This window comes from Colletotrichum graminicola, assembly GCF_000149035.1.
Source record: "Colletotrichum graminicola M1.001 genomic scaffold supercont1.92, whole genome shotgun sequence".
Lineage (NCBI taxonomy): Eukaryota > Fungi > Ascomycota > Sordariomycetes > Glomerellales > Glomerellaceae > Colletotrichum > Colletotrichum graminicola.
In genome coordinates, this window is record NW_007361096.1 from 39,552 (window position 1) to 63,274 (window position 23,723).

The window sequence follows — 23,723 nt, forward strand, 5'->3', positions numbered from 1 at the left end:
AGCGTTCCACCCGATCTATCCTCGTCCGTTTTTGATGATTCACACTTGAACGCGTGGCGTCGTTCCGCTGACCTCTGGGCATTCCAGTGAGAGATGGTTTCTTGCATGGGAGGCGCTCCTGCGATAGACTCGAAGCAACGGCTCGACGGGGTGGTCGAAAGAGGTTTACGGCCGGGAGCGAAGCCATGGGGCTGCCTGTTTTATCCGACAAGGAGGGAACGTCGAGGTCGGCGTAATGCGGCCGCTTCGTTCCGGTGCTACCACAATTGCCTTGGGTGTGTGCGGATGCCTGTAAGGCTACTGGCAATCCAGCGGCCTCTTTGACAGGTAGTGGAGATTTGGATGATTGAGCAGCGACGTCAGCGATGTTCTGCCTTCGATTCCCTTTGTGTGCTCCCGGTTGTTGCTTGTGGCTTTGGGGAGATCCCATGTGTGCCTGCAAGAAACTCATTTGTGGGATTTTCTGACGTGTATTCTTGCGCGATATGCTCAATGACTGTGTTGTTACTGTCTCTGACACCGAGACTAGAGCGCCGTCAAGAACGGGGAAACAGGGTGGCTCCGTGACTTTCCCGGTCGTGGAACCAAAGTGGGGATTGTGTCGACTTAAGCCGCCGTAGGATGCCGGGATGTTGAAGTCGTCGGTAGCGGGGCCCATGCACCACCCAAAGCCGAGGTCGATGCCGGCATCAAGGTAGAGAGGCGTTGAGAGCGGGAAATCGGCGACCGTGAGGTTGGGTGTTGGCTGGAGGCGGTAGGACTCCAGCGTGGCGGTCTCGTGATTTTGTAAGACGTTTGCCTGGAGCTCGTGGGAAGTGAAAAAGTCGGGGGAGAAGGACGCATCCAAGTCTGGCCAGAGGGGCCATTGTTCCGGTGCCTGAAGCAGCAACAGCTGGTTCTGCTCCATTGCTGCGTTTGGCTTTGCTTTTCCTGGCGACTCCAGCCAAGAGGTGTATGTGGAAAGAGTACGAAAAAAGCGCGTGACAATACAGCTGTGGATGACAACGTCGTCGTCGTCGTTGTCGGCGGCGGCGGCGGCGGCGGCGGCAAGGAAAATGAAATCTCAACAAAGACACACAAGCAATCGGGACAGAATAAGTGAACAAAGGGGACTCGGGATTGTCTTTCAACTTTTATTTCCTCCTCCCTCCGATGGTTCCCTCCCCTCCAACTCTCGCCCACAACATGATACCAGTGTGACATGGCGAGGCACGTTTGAATGTTCCTAGGGAGCTTATCAGAGCCCTAATATGTCAGCTGTTGAGCGTCCGTGTCCCATTGGCCCACGAGGCAGTGCGAACCGCTCGCATGACAGCCCATAGATGCAGGTTGGCGAGGAACAGAAAAATATGGCCAGAAAGACAAGTCGAGCTTGCCCAGCAGCGGCAGAGTCAATTGGTTCTTACCTTGCTTCAAACGCAACGGATCTATCCCTGAGACGAGAAGGGCTGTCAGCAAGTGCAATTGAAATGTCAGAAGAGACAAGATTGAGCTGCAAGGCGGCAATCTCCACGGCGACCCGCACCACTGATCTCTTCAGCATCACCAAGTTGTGTAGTGGACAGCTAAGCATGGCTGCCTTGGCACAACCGAGGTGCGTGTGCCATGCGGAGGTCTGACGGGAAAATGGGCGGCGCAACGTAACGCAACACGCCCGGACGGACAGTAAGATTGAAGTTATACGGCCGTAAACGAATGGGGTTCGGCTGAGTTGGAGTGGAGGCGTCCCGAAGCGGTGAGCAATGCGTGATGACGGGAAGCTGAGGTTGCGGGTTGAATGCTGCGAAGCCGAGGTATGGGGATAAGATAGATGGCAATGGAAAGGGTGTATCTTCTCGATAGGGAAAAGTACACGATGTATCCTTACCTATACACCCGTTAGACTACGGCAGCCTGCAAGGCCAACGGTATCTCCACTCACACTCGGGATCATTGAGACCATTCGCCCGTCTCCAAATGGCCACAGCGCGTAAGGAGTACATGATACGTAGTATGTGTTGACAAAGGACGTGGCAGCACCTTGATTCTGCCATGCATGCACACTCTAGGACATGAATTTGCGAATACGCAAACAAGGGTTGACATCTTGAGTAGTCTTGTGGCGGTCAGCGGCTGGCGGCGGCGGCAGAGCGGAAGTCGTTCGGAATCGCTTTCGTTGGAAAGGCAAAAATGGAGGAGGCAAGGAGACAAGGCGAAAAGAAACTGTAGATTAGGATGAGAAAGTGCGAGCGGGGGAGGCATTGTTGACGGGACAAACAGGAGCAGGAGGCAACAGAAAGAGGAAAGAGAGGCAAGAGTTAAGAGGCAGGAGGTACGAGATAAGAGGCAAGAGACAACAGGCAAAGGCAGGTGCCAACCCACGTACTGTTTCCCCTCTCATCCACAAGCTGCAGTCACTAAGTAGGTATTAAATTACTACCCGTACTCTCCGCCATCAATTCCTGGTCCAGCCCCACTATCTCCTCATCTGCGCACGTGGCTACTTAGGTACGTACCCCGCGAACTCCCAGCAGCAGCATGTTCCCCAATTCCTTTCTCACGGACCGTCAGCAGGATGTTGCAGGTGAACAGGATATGGCGGACCAATAGCGAGCACACTGTGTTACAAGCTTTGAAGGGTTGAGAAAAGTTTCTATTACTTTTAGTGTCTTGGGTAACACGAGCTTTTCCTGAACCTCATCGAAGCCCACGAAATGCTTTTGTGGCGAGTCTGGTAAGACGAACCCAGAGCCCATCAACCCTACGTGCCTGTACCGAAACAAGTGTTCCTCCAAACTGCCCACTCCCGTTTTCAATTCCGTGTCCGCTGTAATGATTCCTACCCCGGGGCTCCTGGTAGTGTCGACCCCAAAGGAACCGGTCCTCATCCAAGTCCTCGTCCGTATCGTCCCATTCTTGTTTTGCCTTGTGCCTTTGATTCTGGCTTGACAGCTTGCTGTGCGGGTGATTTGTCGTGGCATCGAGAACAAGACACCTGCAACCTGCTTTATAGGCCTTACAAGCCTTCGAAGAAGGGTAGTCGGGCTGCTGCAGCCCGTGGTGTATTGTTGAGATTCGTCATCATCATCAGTGTCTACTATGTCTGTGGTCGGAGGGGATAGTAAGGGACCGATACTGGAATTGGTCAGTCTCCACGTCATGTAGTGCTGAAGAGAGATAAGGATTGCTACTTAGAGCATTGTAGCTTCGGCATTGCTCTGAGGTAATTGGAACAGCATCCGCTCGCGTAGCTGTCTACAATGCCACTTTGACGATAGATTTGCTCAATAAAAACGCTCACAGTGGCATGTGCTGAATTTGTTCGGGCACGTATTGGTTGTTGCGACACGAGTCGAAGGTCTGTCACGTGTTGGTGTGACAAGCAGTCGAGAAGGTCAAGGCAAAATGCTCTTGGGTATTCCCCCTGTTTGGTTGGGGGTGGTTGACGTAATGACAGATGAAATAGTTGATGTATTGGGAAAGACAGAAGAACTAACCAACGAAGAAGTAGGGAGACGAAAACTGTATACACTCTCTTTGAGGGCAACAGTATTCTTCTGGAATTGAAAATACAGCAGCGTTCTCTAGAATCCTTTCTAAACACTTCTCCGGCTTTCGGGGCCCTGCAACTTCTCTCCTATATTTTGAATTGGCCAACAGAGAATGCGTCTTTCTCCGAGTAATATGCTTACCTCCCTACCTACTAAAGCCTAGCTAGATCATTTGGTAAATGCCGATTCCAAGTTTTTGGGCCCCGTGCATGGTACTAAGTACATAGTTCAGTATTTATTATTAAAACTTCCAAAGATAGTGCCTTCATCATCTGGATCAGCGACATGTCAAAAAGCATTGACGATTGACCGATATCATTATTGGCTGCAATTTGGTTCTCTTTGTCATTACAGAAGTAGTTGCAGCCTGCTCCAACACCTACAGCGATGCTGCATCTCATGGTCCCTCTTGCGCTTCACGATTTGTTATCTGGACAAGGGAGAGAAGAAAATAGAATATGGCAGACTGGCAGTCAACAGTGGAGAGCAGATGCAAGTTTTCCTGTCCCGTGTTGGGCCTTAGCTCTAGCAAAATAGCCCAGGCAAGCTTGTGTTTCGTAAGGCCAGACCTAAAGGCGAATAGACGTCATGAAGAGGGATGCGAGCTTGGTCTTGAGAGAAGACTAGTCACATGATTTCGAGGCCGACTCAATGGCAGTGGGGTAGTTTGCCAATAGCGTAAGACTGTGGTGACTTCTGCCGTTGGAATTATAGAAGTGTCTAGCATGAAGGAGCAAAAGCGCAGGTGAGGAGGACTGAAGCAGACCTCTAACGGTGAGGGTAGTAGGGTACGTGTAACATATCATGATTGGAAGAGGAGGAGAGAAAGAGTTGAGCGTGCCGCTCATGTCAAGGTGTTGCTGGTGATTGCGGAGAGAGGAGGGTGGAGACTGTGGTAGGTGGGTCGGTATCGGGATACAAGAATCTGAGAGTATTAATCTTGAGGGCTCGAGATGAAGACGGGGTAAAAAAAGGAAAAATAATTGCGTTGTGATGTGTGGAGGTGAAGTTCATTGATCTGCCTACCTTACGCAAGTCAAAGATGCGGGTGCCCTCTACTTCTGGTACTAGGTTAGATCTCCTAGCGTTAAAGAATACTACTACTACTACTAGTACTACTACCTACATACCTAGTGATCCTTGCTGGGAAAGGCACTATGAAGTTATGAGAAGATGAGCGTGACTCCACTATTGTGACATTTACACGTGCGATGCTTTCGGGTTCCTGTTCCGCCACGCTACCGACCGAGTGCCAGAGTCAAAGCGGCATCGCGCGACCAATAGTCATCCATATGCAGGCCGAATACAGTAATAGGGCAGGGTGCAGCCCCACCAAAGATAATAGAGTTCCTACTCCTGCTACCCAAGCTCTTAGGAGACATTTATATAGCTCTTGTGTGGCCAACTCCCCACCTCCGTATTTGCACTAAAGCAACAAGCTGGGTAAGGGTGGTCCGATATAGTGCAAATAGCTATATCTCATGCCTCCGAGAAGGGTATCTCCCTGATAGAGATGATACGTATCATTTTATGCATGATAATGCCCCTATTCACAATGCTTCTTTAACTATAGAGTGGCTCTTACAGCAGGGTATTTCCTGCCTTGACTGGCCTCCATACTCACCAGATTTGAACCCTATTGAGCACGTTTGGCGGATGATGAAGAATAACCTGCGAAACCTATACCCAGAAGCATTCTCTCTCAAAAAGAATCAATTGGATTTCAATCAATTCAAGGAGCAATTAGAGGCAGCGTGGGAAGCTATTCCTCAGGAGAAGATCTTGGCTCTTATTTAGTCATTACCAAATTGACCAAGGGCTGTAATCCGAGTACAAGGTTGTTATACATGATACTAAAGAGCAAACTTTTAGCTTTAATTTTAGTATAGTCTTACTATATAAAGTCAAAAGTTCATTGTTTTGTTGCTAGTTGAAGATAGGGACGCTTGGGCTCAAACTTTTCGGTCTCCACTGTACATAACAAGGTTCAGGGTTTACGGGTTCGGGAACTCAAAAGCTTGGTTAGACCCCCAGCCATCAATGAGTCGCTACTAGCCTACTGCTTTCAAGGATCAAGGAGAAAAAAGTCCAGTACACCGACCTAATGGTTACTGAAAGCATGCTCCTGGTACTCCCTACACCTCAATGACTCGTGCCGCATCGGATATCAGGTACTGGGATAGGGACGAAAAGTGGATTAACACCATGGCGCAGCTTTCAGCCGATATCTCCTGGCTAATTACGGATACATAATTCCCTATGGCGTTGTCAAAACTTCCAAAATAGCTACGGATCAGCAATGCCGGCTTAGATTGCGCGGCAATAAGTAGTCTTTAGCTTTTGACGTTACTCAATGAATACGATGTCATCTCTCCTTTGTAAAGATTATAACGCTGGCTAGTGCCTCTTTGCTGTAGGAGTCTTCTCTCTCTCTACAGTATGTTTAACTAACCACGACGGCTGTTGTTCTATACAGTTTCTCTGGGGCCTTTCACTTAGATAGAGCAAGGGAAAGATGAAAGTATTGTTTGTCTCAGGCGTGGGGAGGGCGTGCATCCTCCTCCTACCTGTAATTTCCTGTCTTGGCCAGGTCTGTGCCTAATTCCACCCTGGCCTGGTAAGCCGAGAGAAGAAGCTGGTACGGACGATGCTACAGCACCGTCAGCGTCGCCAAGAAGACAATCAAGCCAGCCAAGCATGCATTGAGTCTGAACCTGTGGCCATCACGGCCCCTAAAGAAAATATCTGGAGTGACCTAACCCGCTCCGAGACAGCTTCGGTCGTAGGATGGCTACTTGCTTAGCCCGACCTTAATCTGATATTGACATCAAATGCAGCCATTTGGGATAACAAGATGTAAGTTGGTAGTTTCGGTTATCGGGAGAGTCTGGAATGCTAACGCTGCAGGATTTAGAGCGCTTGTTGAGCTGCTCACACCGAATAAAACAGATGTGGTGGCCTATCTTCAGGGTGGTGCCGCGCCATAGCGACACGCGCATGTCGTTCTCGACGTTCGCGCTACGCTGGAGCCTTACTAAAATGACATTATAGTCGGCCTGCTACTAATCACCAACCTGACGACTTGGAAGCCTTATGATTATATTCTTACTCGAAAGACGGACGGCAAGGTCCCCAATCTGGGAGCAGACATGTTCGTAGTTTTGAATGAGTGGATTCCCTTAATTGGGGCTACTATCGCCGACATTACTATGGACCTATGGAACGGTACTGTAATGGGCCGTGATAACGACACGCTGTACGTCTGGAGTATGTAGCGACTTTTCACCTCTGCTCCATTTGGAGTTGCAACCTCTTTGATTGTATCTGATGCTAACTTTCTTCAGGTACTGCTCATCCTTGGCAAGAGGACGGCTGCACCTGTCGATGGGATAAGTTCTGGAATACTGCAATGGATGAATCCGACGTCTAGTTATTGCTCCTACTGGGCTTGTACTTTAAGAGTGACGTTACTGGACGCGATATGTTAAAATGGAAAGTCGAAGGTTGGTTTTATAACAACGTCTTCTACAAGACAACTGAGAAATTCCGCACGGCATGCTGGGCAGGTCTCCCCAAGATACCAGCGAACTATGAGGGAAACTGGACTAGAACGGACCAGCAAGGTCCCGTCATGCCTTATGACACGATGTCGCCGCCTGTGTCTGTCGCTCCGTCTGGTTCTCGCTTCGCTGTTGATTAACAGCGAAAGTACTTAGAGTGGATGGATTTCAGCTTCTACATTGGCTTTCGGCGCGATACCGGCGTAGCGCTTTACGATATCCGTTACAAAGGCGAGCTCATATTATATGAACTTGGTTAATAAGAAGCGTTAGCTTATTACGCTGGCGAGGATCCAGTTCAGTCTAGCACGGCGTATCTGGACTCGGAATTTGACTTTGGCGTTTATGCCTTTAAAGCTGGTGAACGGCTATGATTGCCCCGATTACGCCACTTATTTGAATACGAGCTTTTACAAATCGAGTCAACCCATATTCACCTCAGCAGCATTTTCCTGTTTGAGTTCATGGGCGATTACCCGGTACAACGCCATTCTAGCAGCGACTATGTTTCCGTTACGAAAAACACATACTTTAGTCTACGGTTAGTATTGACTATAGGCAACTACGACTACATGTTTACGTATTCTTTCTTCTTGTTCACTATACATGAAGGCCTTAGTGGCAGCATACACGATCACGTCCTTAATTTCAAAGCTGACTTCGATATTTTGGGTAAGTGCCTCCTACTTGGAACTTTGTGCTGCCAAGGGCTTTCTTTCTCTCGCATTGACTTGGATGTTATGTTAATGCCACCCACTAGGAACCAAGAATACAATGGAGCTTATCCAGAACGTTCCAGTGACTCGCGTTTTCCCTTGGTCTAATGGAAAACCACGCAACACGATGCAGTTGCAACGCTCCTTCATTGAGACCGAAAACGATAGCCGGTTCAACTAGGACAGCGCAACCCAGGTGATTGTCGTGAACACGGACGAGCCAAATCAATGGGGCGAGTACCGGGGATATCGGGTCGCGCCCACCTCAGGAACGGCCCACCTTACGGTGTTGAACTCGTGGACACTCGTCGAAGCGGCACATTGGGCCGAGTTCGATGTGCAGGTGACGCGGCAGAAAGACACGGAGCCCCTTTCTGCTCACCCCTACGACAAGAATGCAGTCGATGAAACCCCAATTAACTTTGACCGCTTTTTCGACGACGAATCGCTGAGGCAGGAAGATCTGGTCCTTTGATTGAACCTCGGCATGCACCATGTGCCCCACACGGGTGATTTGCCTAACACTGTCTTTACCTTAGCCCACTCAGGCATCACATTCATGCCGAGTAACTACTTTGATATCGATCAAAATCGCCGCACTGTCAACATGGTGCGCATCGACTACTCAAATAACAACGCAACTTCCATCAAAACATTCGGACAGGATGAAGCCACATGCAGCCTCAAGACCAAACCCCCTAATCTCTGGGACTATAGGGGGGAGGTTGTGGTGAAAAGAACTCCCGTTTTAGCCTGATTATAGGTCTTTTACGTCCCCGGACACTTAGCTTTTGCTAGGATCAAATTTCCTTTTCCTTTTAAGCTACATAGACCTCAGACCTGCAGGTTTCTCTTCTTATTACAACGTAGCCTACCAGGACGGTCAATTAATCAGTTAATACACAATAGAGCGTTCGCTATTCTTTTGCTTGCTGCTGTTGTGCCTTTCGTACTAAAGATCTTGCAGAGCCCATGGCGGACAACGCCCAAGATCAGCTTCAACGTTGAGAATCTTGGTTGTGAGCTCCTATGGTAACTGGGATGACGTTCAATTCCATAAATGCTCCGATACTAACGGGATGGGGGTAGGAAAGATATTATGGGATAGGGTAGTCCATATTAGGCTACGTGGCAGCATAATTCACATCGAAAGTAGTGCCATGGTGCTTGTTTCATTGTTGTCTTTCCGGAAACAAACACGATAGTTACCAAATGAAGAAGTTGAGCTTGCTGTTAACTACTTGTATTTGCCCATCTTTAATCCGCCGGGTGAGAGAAAATGAGGGAAATTGCTCGAAGCTTCACTTAACCTCAAACCTCCTTGAATCATCAGATGGAAGCTTCTGATACCATTGTCCTTCCAGGTCTCGCAAACCTTACTTTATCAAGAATCAAACCGGGGATCAGGAGCAACTACGGTAAGAGGATGACCTTTGCTTACTTGAATGCAGCAGTCAATGTAACAGGTCGATGGGCATTATGCTTCGTGGATATTCTATCAATGGTGCAAGCAGCACTATGTTGAGAAACACAATTTCCTTCCATTTACAGACTTGTTGAGCGAATTCGACCTATGTAACCCAGATTATTGCGCGTCTAACATTCCTTGTACGCTACAGTGACCTCCGTTTTGCTGTCAGTGGAGAGCATAGTTACGGGGTTATGATTCAAGACGCACAAACAGTAATTGAAATGTTCCTTGTCCCGAATGTAAGATGGTATAGTATGGTCTATCTGATGTTCCTTGTACCTGCGGTACGGCATGCGCATACTGTAAGCGCAATGAGTGAGGTGCTGTTCCCACGTGATGAATATGACCGGCTCATTTCCGCGCAGGACCAACTCTTTACTTATCTCCTTGGTGGCATTCTTGTTGAGGAAGTACAGCCATCCATGATTGCCAAACTCCTTACCTAGCTCGGCATCATAGCAAGAATTAGGGACCCACCGCAGCCTGGTCAGTTTATAGTGACAGCCGAGTGCTGTGGCCTCATCTGGAGAAGAACCGTAATGATACTTGAGCAATTTTGGTACGTCATTGGGCTGGAGAAAGAAGATGACGATGACGATGATGGTGGTGAGAATGCCGGACAACCCAAGCATCGCCTAGAGTTTTTGTAGAGAGAACTAGTCACGATTCTACCTGGTTGGATGATCTATAGAGCTGGTAGGCTTTGTGGTAGGTACTTTGTTGTAGTCTTGACTCTGATCTTTGAGGGATATAGGGTTTGGTAGCGATTTCAAGAAGTCTATAGCGGAGTATTAATATGGCGACCGAAATTAAGCGATTGAAGAACGACAGGCTTCTAAACTCTTTGAATGATAATTAGGGTATTGTTTAGAATAGATTTATTATAGTATTCTTTAATGATGGAGACCAGCGATAGAAGGCAAGGGATGGCGCAAGTGCACGGCTATAGTCTTACGAGGAAGATTTAAGCATAGTGAGAAACCTCTGAAGGTCGTACCAATGTAGGCGCTGATATGTTAAAAGAACCTCCGAGAAAGATAGAACAACATTAATTAATGAGACGACTAGGAAGGTAACGTGATAAATTTGATTCTTGATTTTTGTCTTCTTTTTCTGGCTTATGGTCCCTTTCTAAGTGGCGGAGCGCCTCCCAATCTATCTATTCAGGCTCTCAGCCACTCCTCTGTAACCGAGCTAATAGCAGAACTTCCGAACACAAACATGGGACTGCATACAATACCGTATTGATATTTGTTAAACACATAATTGTAGGAGCTTCTAATCTATATTCCACCTTACACAGTGAAACTGAAGGTGATTATGTTGCTGAAGTCCTTCGTCCCTTTCCGTATGTGGTTGCAGCTCCACGTTTGTAACTGAGGGATAGTAACGTGATAATTTCAGCTGTATAGACAGTGTTTGCTGTTTATCTTATGCTTGTGATTCATCTTGTCTGGCTGCTTAGTGTTGTGTGTGTAATTCTTTTTGGGTTCCATACCCTCAGTCTAATTCATAACGACGACTATGGGCATTGTCAACAGGCACTTTGAACTAATCTTAAGCCTTATATCAAGGCATAGACTATGAAGCTATGTCAATCCTATAAACGCAAGACTTATCTTATTGAACATTAATGAGTTATCTGTGTATAAAACCGGCTGTCTTGGCGCCTGAGTAAGCTGTACTCTGATGTTACATAACATGCATCCAGTATCCCGTTTCGTGAAGGCGCAATTTCCATGTTTCGCCGCCTGCAGCCTTGCCCACGCGCACCGCACACTCAAGGTCTTCCTTGCAAGTAGACCTTGCCACAGCCTACTTGTGCACTCTTGAGAAATGACGACATGTATGGGTATGAGACTTGAGTAACCATACGACGGTCAAGCGTCTTCCAGTCGTAGTTACAAGATACCTACCTTGTGTATAATATGCTGTTGTACTCGGAGCGGTTGATACCCCACTGAACCATCATATGACCACAGTGATATGTATGAGGGAAGCTTGAGGTCCAATTGTCCGTCGGGAGGTCCTGCATAGCCGCGCGCTGGTATTTTTGCCAGATCAGAACGCAGTGAGACATGTGCTGGTTCAGCGTCACATAGGCCCAACTCAATTTGCCCTCCGGTGCCTCTTCCTTTGATAAGAGATCTGTACCCTCAGCATTACGCGAGTAGCCCCAATCCTTTTCGTTCCATAACTCGTCGAGTTCCCGGTCATAACAATCGGGTGGAGTACATGCAAAGTTGTGTGATTCGAAACGGCACCCTCTTGCAATTGCCTCATCTGGAGTGTGGCCGCATTCGGTCACGTTGACGGTACGTTGAAGACTGGATCCACTTCGGTAGGGGATTGCCATAGCTGTGGCTGTAACAAAACCAACAGCAAGCAAGCAGATGTAACGAGGCTTTATTAGGCGTGAGAATGGATGTGTTGGGGGTCATATGAGTGTCCGTCTTCGGAACTGTCGAAGGAGATTGTTTCAAGCCGCTTTAAATAGTGTACTCCATGCATTTTCGGTTTCTTATTAGACCACCTGCCGTAATTTTGACCAACTGACGCCTTCAACCGGTCAATAGTTAATGGGAGACTGTAATATATTTCATCCAAGCATACTGGCAAGTTTTGAAGACGAAGGTGGAAACCAGTTGTCCTAAACCTCCGTTCCTGTACCCTTATCGGAACTTATTCGCACCACTGGCACAGGCCCCCGCATTCGCACGGACGGAAGTTGCTCATGTAACCATTGAGAGTGTGCGAGAACCGGCGTCGCAACCCTACCTCAATCAGGTTGTTGCATTGACGACGACCGCAAGAGTTGTGAGCCTAGCCCTCCTTTCCAAGCTTTCTCTGGTGTCTTTTATCAACATCACACCGAAACACCAGACGCTACTCGATTGAACTGAAGGGAAATGGGGTGTCTGTTAGTAAAATCAGGGCACGACTTCTCACCCTGACAATGTAGAGCGACTTCTTTCTAGACAGCTAAGCCTCATTTAATAATTAATAGTACTCAAGGCCAGATTGAGGATAGAGCCATATGATGTTATGATAGCTATTTTAGGTATATTTTACTCGCTAATAGTGGTTTTGTTCTTACGTTATTGATATTTTAGACGGCTAGTACACTCTACACAGAGTATGTTCCCCTAGACAGGCTTGATGAAGCTGTCTTGCGACAGCGCTATTGCAGTATGTACCTCACAAGCTCCTTTCCACGCCGAACAATCGCATCTGGTTCTGAAGCTTTGCATCGGGTGGGCGACACAACCCCAGCAGCCACTACATTTTTGAGGTTCTTCCGATTCAAGTAGAGCGATTTGGTTAACGACAGCATCTTTTGTTATGCAGAAGGCAAAATCTTTTCTTGGAAAATACACGATTTCTTGTTTAATGAAACATTATGTTTTAGTGCCGGTGCCTCACCATCGGGAACGAAGGCACTCCACAAACAGCATGCAACTCATTTCAGCACAACACTAGAGAAAACGGCATCCCTCTTCATAAATGCTGCTAGCCTTGATAGAGGCGGAACACGACCCCGACGCTACACTACAAATCCTACACGCTGACGCCAGAAGTCTCCAAGTAGACATTACATAGATTTACAGACTCTGCGTTGTGCAAATCATTCTCCTTCGAAAGATGAAAACGTACACCTGTCACCAATCTGAACCGTTAATGAAACGTTTTACATTCTCACCGGCGCGTAGCTGTGCCGAGGTCAGCAGAACATGCGTATCCTTTTAGACGAATCAGCAACAGTAGATAATAGTCCACAAAGTTTCAAAATGACTCTTCCATAGTTAGAGAGAGCCGCACCTCGGTGCTGCCAGTTTTGCTCGTGACATGCAACAAACCGGCTAGTTCCGACGCCCGTTTCGTGCCATCCTGTCTGTGCTGCGCACTGTGATGATATCAACAGTGCAACAGGGGTTTCACTTTTGTGCTGTATTGTGCTATGCATGGTTGAAACAATAGGCCCATCATTAAGACTTAGCTTTCCTTGATCCACAACTAACAAAACTTTCATACTGTGCGTGATAAAACCATCCGCAGGCTCTACATTTAATATTATAAGCGGTGAAAACTATTGAGTTCTAGGCAAACTGTAAAGCAAACTCAATATTAAGGTCTGCTGGCGTAAGAGCTGTCTTGCCCTTGGCATATGAAACGTTCTTTATTTTGTACTTGCAGTACATTAGGTTTGGCATATTGTCTGTGGAAGTACGGGAATTTAAGTCCTAATTACCCGGCTGAGGGAACCAGCTACACGCTTATCTATGAAAGAAAGTTCGGATGGAATTCTGTGTGAATGGTGATTACCATATGTCTGGGTATAGTTACAAACAGTAATTACTCAATGCAGACATACTTCAGCCTAGTATCCCATTTGAGTGCCAAGTGACCTCACATAACCTCAGACCAATAAGAATTCAGCAATCCAGGCTGAGTGTCCAATAGCTGTTAGTAACTATTCACATAGACCCATTTTTGGGTTATGTGAGGTCACTTGGCACTCAATGGGATACGAGTCATGGCTTTTAACATTAAATAAATGTTTTACTTTCTGTTAAAACTGAGATACTGTTAAGCGGATATTCCATGAAGCTTAGCCTCTCGGAACAAATTTTGGTTGAACACAGGTTTATCGTTATACAGAAACGACTTTATTATCAGTACGGTAGATATATACCTTAATTGGACGAGACCTAAACAGCACATTTGAATATGTACTTCACCCCGTGACTCAGACATTACCGTATGATGAGGAACAGCTTCATGTAATGAAAAATGTCCAACAAGCACTTCTCACATATCACGGAAAACTCATATTCTCCCCCTTCTAAGCCTCGGCGTCAGGTTGTGGGCGCTTTTACTTATTATAACTCTTCAGATATTCCCAAACTCAACGATCTCACCATTATCGAGGGAACCTCGCCAGATAACAAGACATACTTTCTTCCAGTCACCGACCTGCGGTCACTGCCAGCCCCTCTATCCAGCTACAATCACGAACAACATGGGTTCCAAATTGTCCGCCAAAACCTACCCTTCTCACCGTCCTCTGACGTAGTCCACAACCAGAAAATTATGGCTAACCAGTACTACCCTTCTATGACTGCACTATTGAAAAAGACCCTTGGGGTGCGCTCTGCCATTGTACGTAAGCACTCTCTTCGCGACATACCAGACTGGGCAGCTGTGGGAATGAACCCAGAAATCGGGTTTGAGATTGATTCCCTCGCCCCGTTCAGCATCGCACATTCAGACTATACCCCGGCAGGGGCCCGAGGACACTTCCGCGCCATGAAGGAGCCTGACTGGTTTGTCGAGAACAACCATGATGAAGACGGATGCACGACGGCAGCCGAACGAGAGGATTTCTTCAGACTACGACGGGACATTATTGATGCGGAGGACCGCGCCATTGCAAAGGCCGGGCTCGACCCCGAGGTGCAAGTGGAAGAGGGTCAAAAGCTGCCTACAGGTGGCCATTGGGACTGGGATGGCGCCAACTATGACGGGCCTCGGTACGCATTTTTCAGCATCTGGCGAGCCTGGGAAACCGTTAAACGGGATCCGCTGGCCATAATGGATATGAGCCAGCCTGTCTCACAGAAGGTCGAGTATGCTCCCTTAACCCGGACGTACCGAGATCGACCGGGGTGCGTGCCATTCTATTACAGTCAGAATGCGCTGATCCGACCTCTGAGTCGGGCAAGAAGGGACTCTGGCTATTGGGAGGGCAGTGATGGTGATGTGGAGAGTGAGCCAGCTTGGTGCTACCTGAGCGAACAAACGCCCGAGGAAGTGTATCTTCTCAAATTCTACGACAGCGAGGCCTTGGTGCGCAGGGGCAAGGGCAAGGACGAGATTCAACTCATGTGTCCGCACACTGCCTTCCATATCGCCGGACAGGAGAAAGAACCAGTTCGTCGTAGTTGCGAGCTGAGGGTCTGGTGTATATGGTGAGAGATGGTAGAACAATGCTTCATGACATGCAGGGATTGAATTCAAACTTTTCGGGGCTAGACCAACGCAACAAATTATTTAGATGTGTTACATTCATTCAGGACATTCGAAACACTGAATAAGGATCTCAAAGCTTGCACCTCCATACACAAGTAATTCCTTTATAGACGACATCAGCGACTGTGGCAAAACAGCCCACCAGGGCGCAGCACATTACCCATCTCCTCAATATAAGAGAAATAAGTAAATCCATATGAAATTCTTGACCCATTCACTCATGAGATGTCTCACTTGTCAATTATATAACATCTCTTAATCCCCCGGTCATAATTTGACAAGGACAAGCAAGCCAAAGTGGTGTATCACTCAGTCCAGTGGTCCATAACGTGGGGGAAATTCAAACTCAACATGGGGCTTATCCTTCAACTCCTGTGGAACTGGTGGCATAACTTCCATTCCCTCCACCAAAATAACCTGTTGTCCGCTCTAGAATCGCAGTCAGCTTCAAATAAAACACGAAGAGGAAGAGAGCGTACTTACCGCAAAGTGGTGAATCATATGGCAGTGCAGCATGCTGACGGCAGGAAAATGTATCTCGTAGCGGACAACAACAAATTTCCCTTCTCCAGCGTAGAGAGTGAACCCATCACGACGTGGTGGGTTGACCAAATTGAAAAACTCGGCACCTCCATTCTCAATAGCATCCTCTGCGTCTTTCCAGTGGAAGCCCCCGTCGCCCTGGCCGATAACCCATACCTTGTGGTTGTGTTTGTGGAAGGGGTGGTTGGAGTCAATGTCGGCACCATTTTCGATAATCAAGTCAACAACCGAGCCGTTCCTGAGAATTCCATTAGACCAGCATGTCTTTCCACATGAATTATTATTCCACAAAATAGGAGGAACATTTTGACGGAAGAATTCATGCGGCGCAGCGTTTAGGACCCAAGTTGAAGGCCCCGTCTTGTCAACCATAAACTTCAGGGTGAAATCGGCCTTTTCAGGAGGTGGCCTAGGCGGATACGGGGCTAACTTCATTTCGTTCATCACCCTGTCTTTAGGGTTGACGACGCTGCCGTTAAGATGCAGCCACGGCTTTGTGTTAGGAAGCGTCTTGTTTGAATGCTGAGACATATCCTTTTCAAGCAGATAGGTTAGACTGACCATCTTGCTCAAGATGCACAAACTACAATATTCTTTAGAGTTAATAACATACCTTAGTAGTAGGATAACGGAGAATGCCGGCGCCTTGAATGATTTGCTCATAGCGAAGAGAATGCAATCTCAGGGCATACTCTCCGCTTGGTTTGTCTAATTTGACAAGTATGCTATAGAAAGTTCGTCATCCAATGAGTAAACAAGTATACGATATATAGCAGCTCTTACCTTGTCCTCTCTCCTAAATTCACATGCGTCCTCACTACCTTTTGTGGGTAAACAAACTCGCCATCAGCTGCAACAACCCAAAACTCATGCTCATCTAGGCTTATGGCAAGAGAGTGATGAGCTCCAGAATGAATGAAATTGATCCAGACCCATTGTTCGCCTGGATTCGCTTGCAACACCTCAAGCTCCGGATTTGTCTCGGTGCAATAATCAACATTTACATACTCATAGCCTGGCATCCGCCAAAGACACCCACGTTCATTCCGTCCGGGCCCGCCAGCATCTTCAAGTTCTCGGGCAGACTCACACCTGGTTCCGCCTCGCCCATTTAAAGTAAGGCTATTGGCGCAGGTGGGTATGTATCCGGTGTCTCGGAAGCGGATCAGATACATGTCCATTGGCTGATCGTTCCAATCAGCAATGATGATGTGCCTTGGGTTCTTCTCTGCTGCTTGCATAGCGCGAATATCGTCCTCCTTTTTGGATATGAGCTCGTATGGTCGAGGGCGCCAGTCAGCCGGCTTGATCCATAGAGGACCTCGTTGGCCCTGAATGGTATTGTCAATACGAATGTGTAGTCTGATAGTAATCATCGGCTTTGGTGACCAACGTCTGAGAATGCAGGCCCAAAGTGCCCATGATAAAAGTAGCTTCCATACTGTCCTTGGGGAGTAAACCGATATGTGTAGTTATCCCTCGGTTCAGTCGCCCACTATTTCCGAATGGTTAGAGAAACGCATGTCAATCCATCCTTATGCATGGAGATGGCAGACCTGAGTTACGCCCGGTACGCCGTCATTCCATGGTTCGTTAATTTGATAGATACCATGCCTATACAACTCCTTAGCTTTACGTACGGGACAGGTTCAGGTATTGTCTCAGCTACCAATGAATGGTGGTTTCTATTTGTAGTTGATTATCCACAAATGCCTCCAGTGTCTCATCCTCATCGACAGTGAGGACTGGTCCTGGCGTATCATTGTTAATAAGATAAGTTGGTCGACCATGCCCATCTACACTCGAGTCAGGTTGGATCATTCTCAATTAATCGCTGAGTACACATGGCAAAATACCCTGCTTGTTCCAGGCGTAGGTTAGAGTGAGATTGTATCGCCGGACTGCTTCAACAAGCCCAACATGTGTAAGCACAGTCGCTAAAAAGGCGCCTTTGAGTTGAACCATTTCAGCCGAAATTTTCAATATTGATTGCTCAATATGGATTGCTCAAAACGAGATTGCTGAAATTTACTATGAGTGACATCTCGGTTTTTACAATCCCCTTTATTTCTGTTCGTATGAATATATGATCACGCACAGTGTCCGACCATATCATAGAAACTGGCCTTTCACACATTCATCTATGACTTTGTTTCTAATGTATGGTGAAACTGACAAAATGCAGACTTTTTCTGCCTAGCATATGGTTTTAGTATCATGTTTTACCATATTGTAGTGCATAACCGGCTGATTACAGATCCGGATTATCTGGCCTGCTGGTTGTCCGGTCCCAAACTTTCGATCGAAGTTTTAGTCACTTTGTGTTTGTATATACTCTAGTTTTAATCGTACATGGGTCCGCGAAGTACCACCAACAGTGTCGGCGACGTTGGTAATGATGTTAACAATACACACTTACAGCAACCGAGTTGAATTGACGATATCAGAGTTAAACCTAATGCCGCTCTGAACTAGCCTCAAATTCTGAAACGCAACTTGGCTGCTTGAGGGAATAATAAGCGTAGAGTGGGTATTCTAAGTTTGCTAGTACCTATAACTGTTATTCCTATAGAAATTCAGGTTTTCTTTTAGAGTTATAACGGCTGCTAATACTAGGATAAAATAGGGTAAAGGAAATGTAAATCATACGAAAGGATAAGCATAAGATTTATGCTATTGATTACTACTCTCTTTAGGACCCAGGACCTTGAATTTACTCTTTCTTATACATTCTTGAGTCAGAGACAGCGTACTAACCAAACGACAATCATCTGATTTTGCAGCAAAGCCGATAGCCCATTCCATTACAAGCGAGGTCCAGCAAGACCGTCAAGGCTATCATTTAGAAACTCATTAACCTTTGCCGCATAGTTCTCCGCGTACTGCCAGATAGATGCATGGCCAGAACGCGGCCAGATAACCAGCATGCAGTTGGGGATGGCATGCATCAGCTCGTAGCTTCGAGGCGTCGGGACCAGGTAGTCGTCGTCGCCGGTCATGACGAGGACAGGCATGGTAAGCTCGTGCAGCCTGTAGAAGGAATGCTTGTTCTCATCGCCAGGAGCACACCAGTGCTTGATGGACCCCAGCTGCATCATAAAGCTCTCCACGTCGTTGAATGCCGGAAGCCCGCCGTCGGCCGCGCGTTCATTGAACTCGCTCTTACGTAGTCGCCCAAAGTAGGCATCACAAGCGGCCTTACCCTGCTCGTCGTTTCGGAAGAAGGTTAACTTGTAAGCGTTCTGCCACTCAGCCTCGGTAGCACTCTTTTGCAAAGCGATAAACCGCTCTAGGTTGGGATCCGTTCTAGGCCAGAAGTGCTTTCCAGGGATTGGCGCCGACGGATCGGCTCCGACCAAGACTAAGCGCCTGACCCGTGCTGGCTTCGCAAGGGTCGCCATTTGGCATGCCATGCTTCCAATCGAAAATCCCAGAAGGTCGATCAACTCTAGAGAGAGTGCGTCGAGAAACGCGTTTAGGTCATCCCCCATGACGTTAACTGCCACTCAGGGCGAAAATTCTTAGCATCCGTTTTGAACTGACGTTAAGAATGTCTGAGAACTTACTGTCGGTGGGCGTACGCTCAGTGCCACCGCTGCTTTGTCCTACCGCAGGAGGATCAAACATGATAATGGGACGCTTGGCCGCAATGGGTCGGATGAAGACTGGGTCCCAATAGCCCATAGAGGCTCGCACCTTCGCGTGGTGGATAATTCCTGTCAATGGTTTCACTGACTGCCGAGGGTCGAATATTGACTCACATGCATATGCAGAACAAGAGGAATGCCCTCAGATGGACCTAAACGCCGGTATGCGTAGATGATACCGTTTCGGGCTTCTACCTTCTGAACTGGGATGTAAGTCGAGAGCATGTTGATGGCCTATATCGATGGTGGGCTAAAGCGGATAAAAGAGGGGGTAGGTTGTTAATGTCGATGGCAATGACAGCTCTCAAAAGAAAATGCTGTTGACTTGAGACGTGCACTTCTAAAGAGGGGCTAACATATGTGTCGAGCGTGTCCCATCTTTGTCTGCATGCGTTTGACTTTCCAAACAACGAACTAAATGACAGCCAACCCATCCACACGTTCTCCTTGAACTAGGTGCCTCGAAGTCTTCAAAATTAAGTAGTCACAAACCCTAATATCATTATGGGATGATTATTGGAAGAGAAACATGGGTACTGGGCCTAAAAGATACATTTGGTAACCATAGAGTTAGACTACAGGTGATCAAACTTCAGCCTAACTCTATGACATTAGGGTAATCTACGGCCTCCAGGCTGTTGAAGCAGACAGGCCGCCCTTGTTGATACACAAACACCACGGACTACAGTATTCAGCCGCTTGTGCAGGAAGCCTAGGGCCCTTGAGCTGATTGAGTTCTTTGGCACTCTTACTACTAGTATGCATTACTTTATGCAAAAGGGTTCAGGCTTAGAGTTACTGAGCCGATTAGGGTTATGAGGACAGTTTATATTAGTTTGTGCTACTCTTTTTGCATCCCTTTGCGAACTTTTAGTTGATAGGACCAAAACCTCATTTTCAACATTTACCGTTTCTGAGGCGGCGGTGAAGCCAAACTGGTCCCATGGACGTGAGAACTTGCTGGGAAAACCATACAATCTCGACACAGCCCTATTGGCCGTAATGATAACTAGTAGACCTCAAACCTCCAATACACCATCAATCTCCAGTGCATCTTTAGCCAAAAACACCATCATTCTTCGGCATGAATTCCACATGTGGCATGCTCTTTACCTGCTGAGGTATGTTGTTTAACATACTGTCATCCATGCCTTCGAGCAAGGGAGCCGACATTCCCATCTGCGCATGAATCAACATGGGCCATCAGATGCCGTTACAGTTTGGGACTAGGATTGATACACTCACCGCGTAGTACTTAAACTTATTCGAGTGCAACATCGTGGCACCCTTGACCTGGATTTTCCATCGTAGCACTGCCCAGCCTAAGGGTGGGACGTCGTGTACCAGCTGTAGTGATGGTTTCTTGAGGTCGAGCTCCTCCATACCGGCCGCTATCGCATCTTGGACCGTGTCCCATTCCCACGATGCATTGGCCTTGGAACCGAGTAGGAACATGGGATCACCATGCTTGTACAGCGGCATTGTGTCATCGATCGAGTTATGAACGATCACGTCAACAGTCGTGCCCCAAGGAAGGTCCCCCACAATGGGAGGTTCAATGGCTGTCAGGTTGTTAAGGAATAGCAACGGACTCATCTGAGCGTGGAAGAGCTGATAGGGCTTCTGGTTCAGATAGTACTCAGTAACGTGCTCCTCATACCGCGAAGGCTGATGGCCGATGCGGAAATGCAACGTTTTGTTGGCAGGTGGGGGAGGCGATGGGGGGTGCGGTGCCAAAGTAGACGGCGCTGTTGTATTGCATGAGGCGTGAATGGAGCCATCGGGGTTCACACAAGGTGGCGAGCCACTTTGTGGATTCTGTATGGACATTGGAGCCCCATGTTGCGGATATCTCAGGGCCTGATAAAAGCTTAGTTCACGCCCGCGCGGGACTTGTGTGTGGGGAACGAGACTAAATGGAAACATACCGGATATCTCAAAATGGCATATCCGTGGAGGTTCTGATGAGTGCTTGTTGAAACAAGACGCATGGCGTAATCGGCCCCTTCGCGGTCAAGCTTGACTACAACAGTGTAACGGGCCCCATTCGTGAGGTAAAGCACATCCACTAGCTTTGGATCAACGAAGCCACCGTCATTCGCAACAATCCACATCTGATGGTCGTCAATGGCAAATTGAACAGCGTGTTCAAAGCCGATATTCAGAATGTTTAGCATTATCCAGGGTTTCCCGTGCGTCTCAATTATCTGTGTCGTAATTTAGCGGCGGGAAATGATAATGATGACAAACGGTTCATCTCATGACGTATCAAAAAGTCATACCTCGTAATCAGCCTCCGTGGGGCTGCACTGGACACCCTCATTCCCTGCCTCTATGGCACAGCCGGATTCATCTAGCCTCTTGCCACCAAGATGAGAGTATTCTAGGTGGCGGCAGTGGCGGCGGCCTTTGGAATTGACAAGGATGGAGTCATAGCAATTCAGATTGGTCCCCTCACTCCTCATTTCAAGAACTCGCCACCCGGCATCACGCCGGTAATAGTTCCATACTAGTAAGTGCTGAGCGTTCCGTTCCGCCTCTTGTATTAGTACCAGTTCGGTAGGAGACGTGGCGATTTGGCGGTACGGACGAGGTCGTGAAGGCGAGGGCGCGATGTAGGCAACACCATGAGCACCGTCCATGATACCCGTACCGGTATGATCGGCATACCAGTTCAATCCCCAGTGCCCCGTGGTGTCATATCGATGCGTGAAGTTTCCGCGTTGAAGGATGCCATACTGCCATCTTGTCAGCTAGGAGCTGCTAGAGTGGGAGATCGCAACGGCTGAAATGGCCTGTCATCGACATACTTGATTTAAACCACCGGTGCCATCGTTATAAAAGCCAAACCTGCCCGGCCGAAATGTCAGCTCATGATAATATGTATAATTGGCAGAAAATTCTTACCTTCGATGATTCATCCCGGACCAATGGATTGATACTTGGGCGAATAAATCGTTATGAACGTTGAGCTCCACGATATCGCCTTCTTCGGCGAACAAGGTCGGGCAGGGGCTCTCGCCGTTACACACGAATATACCTCTCCAGTATCCACCATCTGTAAACACTGGTTAAAGATTCTTTCCTCACTAGCCGATAGATTTCAAAGAGTATCCGAACCTAAGTTCATCCATCGAGCTCCTATAGTGAGGTTGTACCGCCGGACCACTTGGTCAGCTGTCTCTCGATCACACTTATTTCCTTTTCTGAGCAACGTTTTGACGGAATTGGTAATGGGCCAATGAAGCCACCAGCTCAGTACAAACATTATAAAGAAGACCCCTGGAATCGACCAGCGGGAGCGGCATGGCATCTGGCCCGTGAAGTTAATTAGGGCTTTGGCCCCGTGTAGTTGCTTTGCATCATCGGTATCGCGGCCGCCATCCATGAGTCGCGCTCTGGCCATTTTGTCGCCAGTCGAGGACCGCATGATTATTCTGTAATGACAAGATATGAGAAGGTTGTTGAGAATGACGAGAAGTAGTGAGGCCTCTGGGGGAATAAGCGGTATCCCTCTACGATTGGAACATGAAATCGTAGTGATTGATATGCACCAGTTTGGAGATAAACACCATCTATTGCCCAGGGTATTACGTTGTCGTTAGGTCTTGACAATATACACATGGGGTAATTGAGCACAGACATTCATAAGAAGTGTCAAACTTCCCAAACGGCAGAATCATCATCTTAATCCGTAATAGTCGCAAGTGTAACAACGATGAGATCTCCTAGACTACATACGTTGTCTTGAGACGGGAGAAGAGAGAGATTAATGAGAACTTTAATGACCCCGCCTACTGTTAAAGAGTTTATTTATATACATGTATATCTACGAATCCTGGCAGTTCTCACTTAGGGATATAAACTGTACCCTGTCTGTGTTGCCTAGGTTCAGGAAAACTACATAAAGGCTGTAAGAAAATTATGTCTAGTGTCTAGATTTGCCAGGTCCTTTGAGTGAATAAAGTACGTACTGGGGTGGTCCAGACTGCATAAAAGCCAAGAAATCCAATATTGACATGCCGAAGAAGGTGCATATCTTAGATGGATGTTTCAGTTACCTAGTTCCAGAAATACCTCATAAGTTTTATAAGATTTCCGTCACCCGAAGTCAAACGTCGGATCGTACTTTACCTTTTTGCGTTTTACCCCCGCATGAAGTGTAAGTAAAGTAAAATATAATGCCAACAACGGATACTGTGCGGGGCACTCTGTTGAAAATGGAA

The 23,723-nt window shown here is 47.5% G+C and overlaps 8 protein-coding genes across 8 annotated transcripts; 2 read left to right on the top strand and 6 right to left on the bottom strand.

Annotated features, from left to right (window-relative positions):
- Nucleotides 1–297: 297 nt before the first annotated feature.
- On the bottom strand, nt 298–907 carry GLRG_11566 (uncharacterized protein; the record flags this gene model as incomplete). The annotated part of the gene is made up of 2 exons (XM_008102227.1): nt 298–436; nt 519–907. The coding sequence occupies 2 exons, from the start codon at nt 905–907 to the stop codon at nt 298–300; spliced, it is 528 nt and encodes a 175-aa protein (XP_008100418.1).
- A 5,138-nt stretch (nt 908–6,045) lies between these two features.
- GLRG_11567 (uncharacterized protein) lies at nt 6,046–8,281 on the top strand (the record flags this gene model as incomplete). Its single annotated transcript, XM_008102228.1, has 8 exons — nt 6,046–6,120; nt 6,187–6,312; nt 6,368–6,386; nt 6,582–6,797; nt 7,028–7,190; nt 7,381–7,631; nt 7,710–7,762; nt 7,988–8,281. 8 exons carry the CDS (start codon nt 6,046–6,048, stop codon nt 8,279–8,281), a joined length of 1,197 nt encoding a protein of 398 aa, XP_008100419.1.
- Nucleotides 8,282–9,486: 1,205 nt separating this feature from the next.
- GLRG_11568 (uncharacterized protein) lies at nt 9,487–9,855 on the bottom strand. Its single transcript, XM_008102229.1, has one exon. The coding sequence runs from the start codon at nt 9,630–9,632 to the stop codon at nt 9,537–9,539; it is 96 nt and encodes a 31-aa protein (XP_008100420.1). The 5' UTR covers nt 9,633–9,855; the 3' UTR covers nt 9,487–9,536.
- Nucleotides 9,856–11,177: 1,322 nt separating this feature from the next.
- Nucleotides 11,178–11,663, bottom strand: GLRG_11569 (uncharacterized protein). The gene has a single exon (XM_008102230.1). It carries the CDS (start codon nt 11,631–11,633, stop codon nt 11,190–11,192), a length of 444 nt encoding a protein of 147 aa, XP_008100421.1. The 5' UTR covers nt 11,634–11,663; the 3' UTR covers nt 11,178–11,189.
- Nucleotides 11,664–14,068: 2,405 nt separating this feature from the next.
- Nucleotides 14,069–15,250, top strand: GLRG_11570 (GA4 desaturase; the record flags this gene model as incomplete). The annotated part of the gene is made up of 1 exon (XM_008102231.1): nt 14,069–15,250. One exon carries the CDS (start codon nt 14,069–14,071, stop codon nt 15,248–15,250), a length of 1,182 nt encoding a protein of 393 aa, XP_008100422.1.
- A 366-nt stretch (nt 15,251–15,616) lies between these two features.
- GLRG_11571 (multicopper oxidase) lies at nt 15,617–17,815 on the bottom strand (the record flags this gene model as incomplete). Its single annotated transcript, XM_008102232.1, has 8 exons — nt 15,617–15,736; nt 15,791–16,372; nt 16,464–16,575; nt 16,634–17,181; nt 17,244–17,345; nt 17,407–17,464; nt 17,520–17,646; nt 17,707–17,815. The coding sequence occupies 8 exons, from the start codon at nt 17,813–17,815 to the stop codon at nt 15,617–15,619; spliced, it is 1,758 nt and encodes a 585-aa protein (XP_008100423.1).
- An 839-nt stretch (nt 17,816–18,654) lies between these two features.
- Nucleotides 18,655–19,534, bottom strand: GLRG_11572 (uncharacterized protein; the record flags this gene model as incomplete). The annotated part of the gene is made up of 2 exons (XM_008102233.1): nt 18,655–19,349; nt 19,417–19,534. The coding sequence occupies 2 exons, from the start codon at nt 19,532–19,534 to the stop codon at nt 18,655–18,657; spliced, it is 813 nt and encodes a 270-aa protein (XP_008100424.1).
- Nucleotides 19,535–20,700: 1,166 nt separating this feature from the next.
- On the bottom strand, nt 20,701–22,903 carry GLRG_11573 (multicopper oxidase; the record flags this gene model as incomplete). Its single annotated transcript, XM_008102234.1, has 6 exons — nt 20,701–21,357; nt 21,426–21,704; nt 21,780–22,235; nt 22,308–22,347; nt 22,405–22,564; nt 22,618–22,903. 6 exons carry the CDS (start codon nt 22,901–22,903, stop codon nt 20,701–20,703), a joined length of 1,878 nt encoding a protein of 625 aa, XP_008100425.1.
- Between the last annotated feature and the right edge of the window lie 820 nt (nt 22,904–23,723).

Bases quoted from the DNA above. Each gene is read 5' to 3' on its own strand.
- GLRG_11568 (XM_008102229.1), bottom strand. From the start codon at position 9,632: ATGAGCCGGTCATATTCATCACGTGGGAACAGCACCTCACTCATTGCG.
- GLRG_11569 (XM_008102230.1), bottom strand. From the start codon at position 11,633: ATGGCAATCCCCTACCGAAGTGGATCCAGTCTTCAACGTACCGTCAAC.